Genomic DNA, 10,277 nt, shown 5'->3' on the forward strand with positions numbered 1-10,277 from the left:
TGATTCAAACATAGTATTAGTGAAAAAATAGCACAAATTTACGTTTTCATACCTTCACAGGTAGGCATAACAAACAAAACTTTGGTATTTGGGTCAGTTGCTGAAGGTCTAAATCCAGGAAGGTCTAAAAGTACAGTCAATGAAGAAAACTCTGGTAAAAAACTGGTACTGTTTTAGGCCTGTGCCTGTGTACTATAACCTTGCGGTTTTTAGATTTAGGCCTTGGTACACAACTTATATTTTGTAAATTGTTTATAAATGAAGAGAGTTGCTGAAGGTCTAAATCCTGGAAATTCTAATTAGACCTCCATCATACAGTTTGCATTTTGGACTAGTAACGGAAGGTATAACATTCTTATTTTATACCTTCTGCTACTAGTGCAAAATGCGATCTGTATCCCAAAGGTCTAAAAATGTGTACATTGCGTGGCTGAGTTGAAGGCTGTAGACACATTGACCTAAGTTGAATTTGTATTTTGAAAGCACGCACGGTAAGTGTTCTTGGAGCCTAGACGTTCAAACTCATAAAACAATTAAAGAACTACAAAAAAACTTCTAATCCCACAGTATGTTAGATATTTAAATTAGAATCACTCTGGTGTTTGAACAAATATTTTTCGATGATAAATAACTCTTCAGCAGCTGTTTGAAACTTTTCAAGATGGCCGCTAGCCTCCAAAGACTCTTAAGCCTTGGGAAGGTATGTGTTTGTTTAATGCGTAGTACATAGATAGCTTATTAACATTGTATTAAATCTAATGCAAAAAAAACATGTTACACCTACTTACTATGCAAATTTTACAGACAAATCTCAAGCGTACTTATTTCTTATTTCAATGAAACTGCCTTGAATTTTTGCATTAAACTGTGTGGCAGAATTAATAGATTAACTCAGGGAAAAACTATAAAACAGCTAATCCTTATTTATGATTTTGATGTGAATAAAACAGCCCTTTAAATTCTCTACTCTAATTTTCGGTCATAAAATATACACAAATTTACCGAAAGATATTTGTTTACTATTTTCTTTGCTCCGCTCAATTGGCGGAACTGAGACCGCACACCTAGTAATATTAACATTTCAATGACAGTTTTAAGCCAGCTGTTAGTTAAACCAACACTGAAACCATTTTAACCTGCGACCGTTTGTCAAACGAACAATTTCCGTCCAGTTATTGGAATTGAAAGATTTACTTAAAAGCTTGTTTTACTTACTTGACATCTAGTATTGTTATTTTAATCAACAACATGAGTAGCGGACCAATGAGGTTCAAGGATTGAGAGGAAAGAAGTACAATTATAATGCTTTAAACGTCAGCTGATCAGCTGTTCAGACCAATTTAATTATTGATCCGTCTACTTGGAGACAATGCACAACTATCAGCATAGCCTCCTCTAATACAAGATTGCAGCAAGAAAATTTGGCATCGTTGCAGTCCTGTCAAACTAAGCCAGCAGCTGTTGCACTAGATCATATCAACAACGTTGTGCTTACAGATTTTGTACTACATGTGAACCAAACAACTTCTTGATCAGCATTGCACTGTTATTAAATTTATAAAACGTATATAAAATTACGTCTAATATCACTCTCAAAACAAAGTGTAAATATACACTTATTTCAAGAGTGTGATTAGACATATTTTTTTATGCCTACTTGTAAGTTTTATTAGTAAAACCAACAAAAATATACCTTTTCACATCTTTGCTTTTAAATGTATTTTTTCATGAAAAGTCTAAAAGATAGTCAGGCAGTGTAAACTGCCATGTTGGTTGCAAATGACAGAACAGTTTGATTAATTGATTTGTTTATTTGAATATGTCAGGAGCATTACACATGTGTGAGTGCAAAGTGTTAATAACCTTCATCCTAACTTTAAAACAGTTACTACTATACAAGTCTTGCAGCCACCATACCACAAATGATTCGTTTGGTTCTAGTTTCTTCTTTCATTTTCATCTTGGTAAATATTACAGCCATGGATTTAAGTTTACTATAGTTAGAAAAAGAATCATTTAAATTTATAAATAAAAAAATATTTTTAACATACCACGTTTTTAAACGCACTAAAAAGTAAAAAATAATTAATTGATAAATATGTGGAAAGAATAAATACTTGTAAAATTATAAACGAAAAAACGTCGAGCGCATGCAATAGCTAATTTACGATTATCTTAACCTATTAAATTATTATTGTTTATTGCGTGTCCCCCACGTTTTTCATTTTAAATCTTACAAGTATTTGTTTTCCCCACATATTTATCAACTAATTATTTTTTACTTTTTAGTGTGTTTAAAACAAGGTTTTATTTTTAAAAGATTTTTTTTTATTAAAATTATTTTTTACTTTTAGCAAGCCCTATAGGGAAATAGCTCTTACCGTAGGTCTCATGGTAAGACCTAGGCCCGGGACCGATTTACTTTTTCATTTTGATGTCCCCAGAGGCCAAAAACACCATTCGTTCAAATTTTTATATATCTATATATAGATATATATATATACGAGGGTTGTTTTTAAAGTATTTTTAACAAAAGTTACAAATAAATTTGTAAAATAATTTTTATTTTCTGATTCTACACACGTTTACCTATTTTTCTATATAGTTGCCTTGTTTATTCTAGCACTTGTCACAACGTACAACTAAGTTTTTAATTCCCTCTTCAAAGAATTCGGCCGCCTGCTCCGACAGCCAAGAGTTCACAGCCGCTTTCACTTCATCGTCGTCATTGAAGCGCTGCCCACCAAGATGGTGTTTCAGGTACCGGAAAAGGTGAAAATCGCTAGGAGCAAGGTCGGTGCTGTATGGTGCATGGTCCAAAACTTCCCAGCCAAAAGAATCAATCAAATCCCGAGTCTTTTGAGAGTTGTGAGGCCTAGCGTTATCGTGCAGGAGCAAAACTCCTTTTTGTCAGCATGCCGCGCCGTTTGTTTTGAATTGCTCCGCGGTGCTTCTTTAGAGTTGCACAGTAGGCATCTGAGTTAATCGTCGTTCCTCGTGGCATAAAGTCCACTAGCAAAACACCGCGCCGGTCCCAGAACACAGTTGCCATAATCTTGCGCTTTGACAGAGTCTGTTTGGCTTTGACATTGACGGGTGAGGTTGTGTGTCGCCATTCCATTGACTGTCGCTTGCTTTCGGGAGTGATATGAGATACCCACGTTTCATCTCCAGTGACAATTTGACTCAACATGTCATCCCCTTCTTCGTCGTAACGAGTCAAAAAGTCCAATGAAGTGGCAAATCTCTTCACTTTGTGGCCCTCTGTGAGGAGTCTGGGTACCCATCGAGAACACAATTTCTTAAAGTTTAGCTTTTCAGACACAATTTTGTACAAAACTGATCTTGAAACTTGTGGAAATTGCAAAGAAAGAGTGGAAATTGTGAATCTTCTGTCCTCACGAACCTTTGTTTCGACTGCAGCCACCAAATCATCAGTGATCACGGAGGGCCGGCCTGAGCGTTCTTCGTCATGGACGTTTTGACGGCCATTTTTAAACTCTCTAACCCATTGTCGCACTTTACCTTCACTCATTGCATTCAAGCCAAAAACTTCTGTTAACTGACGATGAATTTCTGCAGCTGATAGGCTTCTAGCGGTCAAACTGACCGTATCTCACACGCGGCGGGCGATTCAATAATCGTAAACATTATAAAGTAGCACAGCGATGCGTAGACGTCAGCTACAGAGCTGCAACTGGCATCAGTGTGAACGGGAAGGATGCCGGCAAGTGGCACGGTGGCTTGTTGCGGCATCCGCGCGAACTACGGGACTATACACGCAACCGGCCCTTACTTAAATAACAACCCTCGTATATATATATATATATGTGTGTCCATCCGCACGATAACTTGAGTAATTTTTGTCCGATTTTGATAAAATTTGGTTTGAAGGTGTAAGGCAGGATAAACTTGAATGAGTTCACGAACCAGCATGATCGTACTATGGGAACGGGAGTTTATGGGGGGTTTTATGGGGTAAAAATAGGTTTTTCCCATTTTTGACCCTAAAAACACAAATTTCACAATTTCTTTTTAAACCATTTTGTAGAGCTTTAAAAAACAAATAATTTAGTATATTGAAGCGTTATTATGCGCCTAATTGCTACGGAGAAAATTTTAAAAAATTGTAATTTTGAAAAAATTTCCTTATTCTTATGGAGAAGTCAACTTTTGTAGTTTGTTTGTTTATGAAAATATTTTGATCAAATTTGGAAAATATACATTAATTTCTTACTAAACCACAGTACTTTTTAACATTTTACATAAAAAATAACTTTTTTACCCTCCCTGTTGCAGCAACCCTAAGTACTCATTAAACTAATTCTGTTTGAATAGGGAATAAATGTGATATTTTTAAGGAGACATTTTAGTTTAAAAATCCAATCAGGCAAATGAAAATTCGCTAAGTCTGCAGGTTTGCTGTGGCGGGGGTATTATTTAACCCAACATGATTAGGGTTGCGATATTGACCTCTAGTTTGAGCCATTTAATTTGTCTTGAGAATCCCTTTAAAATGAGGGGTCACATGATAGGTGTTTACATTCGTAAATTTGGGGCTGCCCCAAAAATACCCCATTTTGGGGGCTGGGGCAATGTTGTAACTTTGATGAAAAAGTGCATTTCTTATGTTGTAGATATGTGCCGAGTTTGGTTTTCCTACTGCAACGCGTTAAAAAGTTAACTGGGGGGTTCCAGACTTTTGCCTAACCCTGTTGTATATATATAGAAAAAATATTGTTTTGGTCAAAACTTTTGAGATTGACTTGTGAGTGTATATATGCGTTTTGGATCCCCCTGAACCCAAAAAAGGTGTTTTTGAAGGGATGTCTGTGTGTGTGTGCTTGTGTGTGTGAATGTGTGCAGAGCTACAGACAACACCTGTAGTCCGATTTTGATGAAATTTAGTAATATCATATATGTACATCATCACATTGAAACTTTAAATGTGCTTTAGTGCATCAAAATTGCACAAAAGGACTTTTTTTATTTGTTCCTAGTAGTCCATTTTCTACTTCATATGCAATAGTCTATCGTTTATCTAAAATACATAATAGTTTTTTTTTATAAAACCTACATAGGTAGTGGTCCATCCATTATATCTTCAGGATTTTTTCATTTTTATTTTTAATGGCGATTTTCCCATAAAATCCCATAAAATAATGAAAAAAAGAATTTTCTCAAAAAAGCCCAAATGATTTTGGTAAAAATGTATTTTGTTTAAGTCCTTCAAATTCTGAACACAATGGTGCAAATTAGAAAATCACATTGCTGTAAAAATTGCAGTTCAAAAGTTATTAAAACTTATGTTATTTTCCCATAAAACCCATGAAATAACAAAAATCGTATTTTTGACAAAAAACCGATTTTGATTAAAATTTGTTTGTTATCGTCTTTATATTTCTAAACGAAATATTGGGAGTTCCTGTAGGACTCCCCATCATTCTAAAAATTATGGTAAAGAGTTATTGTAACTTGTGTAAGTTTTCCATAAAACCCATTGAACAACATTTAAAAAGTTGGCTTTTATTAAAATTAGTATGTTATGGCCTTAAAATTATTAAAAAATAGTGCAAATCACCCATTGCTTTAAAAATCACGGTTCAAAAGCTATTGCAGCTTTTTTTTTATTTTCCTATAAAATATCATAGTTACTACCACCACTTACCCAAGATACATGTGGCTAAAAAGCTAATGGGAGAAAGTATGTGTCAGATTGCTGATACTGTTTATATTAAGGCACCATAATTGAGATGGACACGTAAACTAAATAAATAGGGTAAATTGCACAAAAGTGTTGTTTTTAGTTTGCTTTCTCTACCATTTTTGCTGATGCCATATAACCACCAGGGTGCTTCAACTTTTAAGAGAGAGAGAGGGACAGAGAGAGTGAGAGATAGAAGCCACCCCCTGAATAAAATATATAAAAATACTTGATAACACAAAATTTATATTAACCTGCACACGTGATGCACCTCTATTAGAGACAGGGTATAGAGTAAATATATAATGAGTAAGTTATTACAGTCGTACAGAATCGGTACTTAAATATTTTGTAGTCTAGAGACTTTCTCATTTTCAGGGTTCCTGCGAAGCCAAAAGTGCACCGAATGACCTGCCACTCAAGAATGTCGAGACCCGTATTCCCTATCGATCAATTGGTAAGTAATTAAAATGTAGACATAACTCTAATACTGTATAACAAAATATTTGAGAAAATGATTTTCATAAGATTTTATATTATTGCTACCTTAGCGCAATATCATCAGGCTCTTACCATTAATAACATCAATGGTAGCCAAACACCAGGAATCGCTAGGGGCTCAAAAGCGCATCCTAAAAATCCGCAACGATGACATCATAATTTAGTTCAAAATTCCTCCGTTAACAGCGTTGTAGTAGAGCTGTCAGATCTCCTCTTGAGGGAACACCATTACCGCAACGATACGGAATTCAGTCATCGGCCTCGGTGGTGTAGTGGATAGCGTACCGAGCTGACAAACCGAAGATACTGGGTTCGAATCCCGCTGGCAGCACTAACATTTTGTCAAAAAATTTTTTTCATATCAGCAAGTTTGGTTGGTTTGGTTTGGTTATGACAGTTTAATTTTATAATTAAAAAATTATAAAATTGAATTTTAGACATTTATAATTTTATTTTATGACCAAAACTATTTATTAGATTAGTAAAACTTCATTCGATTTTTTCATTATCAGCACGTTTGGTTAGTTTGGTTAGGTTATGACAGTTTAATTTAATAATTGAAACATTTTAAAATTAATTTTATAATCTTTCTTAATTTTATAATTAACTAGGCCTAATAGTGAAGTAAAAATTACGCGCTGTGCTCTCTACTACAACGCTGTTAACGGAGAAATTTTGAACTAAACTATGATGTCATCGTTGCAGATTTTTAGAATGCGCTTTTGAGCCCCTAGCGATTCCTGCCAAACATCTAAAGCAAAACCCAACTCTACAATAACTTTTCTTGATTCCCTCACAATTCTACAAACCCTAATCAAAACCATTAATGAAAGTGCAATAAATCTACAAAATATACACATGTAAATGTAAATGGATCGAACACATTCCAAAAATAACCCTGTCACAGTAAACCTGCAGACTAAGCGAATTTCCATTTACCTGGCTGGATTTCTACTAAAATATTCCTTTTAAATTGTCAGATTTATTTCCTATATAAATAACATTAATTTTAATGGTACTCAGGTTTGCTGCTACAGGAAGGTTGAAGGTATTGATTGAGTTGTGTTTTTTAATTGAAATGTTGATATCTTATTGTTAAATAAACAAAATTGCCACATTTGATTAAAATATATCCATAGACAAGCAAACTACAACAGTGGACATTCTCTATAAGAATAACATGGAATTTAACACTTGTTTAATTATATACGTAACCCTTATTTTTTAAGCTCTAAAAAATTGTTTGGAAAAAATTATGGAATTTTGGTTTTTTGAGCCAAAATGGGGAAAAATATCTAAAAAATGGGAAAAATCTATTTTTCCCCCATATAAACCCCCCAAAAAAAACCCCATACCCATATTCCGATCATGCTGGTTTGGGAACTTGTACGAATAAACGTAGCTTTACATGTTTGTACCAAATTTCATCAAAATCGGTCATTTTTGCTCGAGTTATGGTGCTAACACATACACACACACACATATCAATATCTATAAAAGAGGAACTATGTATGTATGTAGGCCTATATATATGTATATACGTTATGGACTCCGAAACCGCTTGACAGATTGTGTAATGAAACTTTCAGGCATTATTAAGCATCTTTCAAGGATGGTTCGAGTGAAGTTTGGTGCAGATTCTTCAAAAGGGCTCTGCCCCAGAGGGTTTTAATTGGGCCAATGTCAGACTTTTTGATCTACAATGTTTACAAATAAATATAATTTAAAAGCAGATGTTTACTTTCACCAACTGTTTTGTAGGTTTGAATAATCACAACATTCTGTATTAGCATTAGTCATGATTTGAAATAGTGCCACAGTGTTTCTACAGAGTGCAGCATAGAAAACGATTTTACTTTTGAATAAGTCCAAATGTATTAAACTCCAATCGCAGCACACCTGTGCACTCAACAACGTTTAAATTATCCAATGTTAAATATTAAAAACATAAAAACCTTTATCAAAGTATTATAAACAATTAAAGGGATGACAATGCCTTATTATTTTTATCTTTCGTTCTATACCCACACAATCTAACATAAATTATTAGGAGAATAACAACTGTGCGTGCTGTCTCGGGTATTCAAATGCCTCTCAATTTGTCATTAACCCACCACATTACTGTCATTAAAATAAAGAACTCCAATAATGTGAAACTTAACTCCACCGAAGCTGTGCAACGTTACCAGACTAACAATTAAAAAAATGAAGTCAAAATTGATTAAAAAAGCAAAAATTATCAGTGGTTTAAGGGAAAAATTGTCTTATTAATCCCAAGAATACTGATGATTTCATCCAAATTACCCTCTGAATTTAAGCAACTACAATTTCCTTAGTGTTTTGTTTTTGCAATCACCATTGTAAGGCTCCCTGTTGGTTTAAATGTAGAAAAAAAATGCTTTTCACACAGACAGATGTATTTTGTTAGCGCAGCAACGCGCGCCGGGTAACTGCTAGTGAATTTGAACGGAAGGTGTTTTTGGGCTCTGGGGACCTCAAAATGAAAAAGTAAATCGGTCCCAGGTCTAGGTCTTACCATGAGACCTACGGTACAGTAAAAGGCTTATCCCCAATATGAGAGATTGGCAATAACCAAGTTGTTAGGGAATTAGTCCCTATTGTCCGCAATTGCCTGCTTTAATGATTTAACGGAAGAAGAAAGATTTCCCACCGTGACTCACACACACTCAGACACACTTCAAAATCAAATATTTGGGTTCAGGGCTACCCATAACTCAAACTCGTTGGACGAAAACAATACTTTCTCCACCATATACAATGAAAATGGGGAGAAAGTAAAAACTTGAGGGCTTACCTCGTGTGGACTTTATAAAAACACATAAATAGTGCTTGAATGTATCAGTGGAAGGGATATTGATGACATTAAATCATTATTTTGTATTTTGGTTTCAGAAGAAAAACAGGGAGTCAAGGAAGGTGCGGTAATCGTTGCGGGGTCTGTCGTGACAACGATGTTTCTTCCGTACATAGCTGTAGGTTTTCTTGGCTACTACGTGGTTCATAAAGCTACAACCGCAGCTACGGATTACGCAGTAGGAAAAGCTAAGGAGGTTGTCACATCTTCAATCGAAAATGTCATACAAAAGTCATTAACAGGTGAATGAATAGTGCAACCTATTCAGGTTTATTAGTTAGGTATATTGTGAAAACCTGGCATTAAATTGTGTTTAACCAATTGAATGTGCTTATTATTTCAGTTCCTGTCTTTATTGCACATGACTTTCAGGTTTTTTTTACTCATGGAGCAGGATTATGTCAAGTCCTTCTATTTTTTTTCAACCAACGTGATGTGATTGTGATGTTTAAGTAGGTGATGATCCCTTATGAGTTATGAGTTGTACCCTTATCACTCTAATTATATCCTTACTATACAGGGTGGTGCGAAGTTAGTGTAACAAATGTTTATATGTTGAGCTACAAACAAAGTATTAGTGAAAAAATGGCACAAATTTACGTTTTCATACCTTCACAGGTAGGCATAACAAACAAAACTTTGGTATTTGGGTCAGTTGCTGAAGGTCTAAATCCAGGAAGGTCTAAAAGTACAGTCAATGAAGAAAACTCTGATAAAAAACTGGTACTGTTTTAGACCTGTGCCTAACCTTGCGGTTTTTAGATTTAGGCCTTGGTACACAACTTATATTTTGTAAATTGTTTATAAAATGAGAGTTGCTGAAGGTCTAAATCCTGGAAATTCTAATTAGACCTCCAGCACACAGTTTGCATTTTGAACTAGTAACGGAAGGTATAACATTCTTATTTTATACCTTCTGCTACTAGTGCAAAATGCGATCTGTATCCCAAAGGTCTAAAAATGTGTACATTGCGTGGCTGAGTTGAAGGCTGTAGACACATTGACCTAAGTTGAATTTGTATTTTGAAAGCACGCACGGTAAGTGTTCTTGGAGCCTAGACGTTCAAACTCATAAAACAATTAAAGAACTACAAAAAAACTTCTAATCCCACAGTATGTTAGATATTTAAATTAGAATCACTCTGGTGTTTGAACAAATATTTTTCGATGATAAATAACTCTTCAGCAGCTGTTTGA

General features: G+C 34.7%; 1 protein-coding gene across 1 annotated transcript; it reads left to right on the forward strand.

Moving 5' to 3' along the window:
- The first annotated feature begins 1,841 nt into the window (after positions 1-1,841).
- Positions 1,842-9,401, forward strand: LOC129002400 (uncharacterized). Its single transcript, XM_054430180.1, has 3 exons — positions 1,842-1,964; positions 6,083-6,161; positions 9,119-9,401. Exons 1-3 carry the CDS (start codon positions 1,923-1,925, stop codon positions 9,328-9,330), a joined length of 333 nt encoding a protein of 110 aa, XP_054286155.1. The 5' UTR covers positions 1,842-1,922; the 3' UTR covers positions 9,331-9,401.
- Positions 9,402-10,277: the final 876 nt, after the last annotated feature.

This window comes from Macrosteles quadrilineatus, unplaced genomic scaffold, assembly GCF_028750875.1.
Source record: "Macrosteles quadrilineatus isolate MER2022 unplaced genomic scaffold, UCM_ALF_1.0 Scaffold_9__3_contigs__length_116548681, whole genome shotgun sequence".
NCBI lineage: Eukaryota > Metazoa > Arthropoda > Insecta > Hemiptera > Cicadellidae > Macrosteles > Macrosteles quadrilineatus.

Bases quoted from the DNA above. Each gene is read 5' to 3' on its own strand.
- LOC129002400 (XM_054430180.1), top strand. From the start codon at position 1,923: ATGATTCGTTTGGTTCTAGTTTCTTCTTTCATTTTCATCTTG. The intron at 1,965-6,082 runs GTAAATATTACA...TCTCATTTTCAG, and splicing joins CTTCTTTCATTTTCATCTTG to GGTTCCTGCGAAGCCAAAAG. The intron at 6,162-9,118 runs GTAAGTAATTAA...TTTTGGTTTCAG, and splicing joins TATTCCCTATCGATCAATTG to AAGAAAAACAGGGAGTCAAG.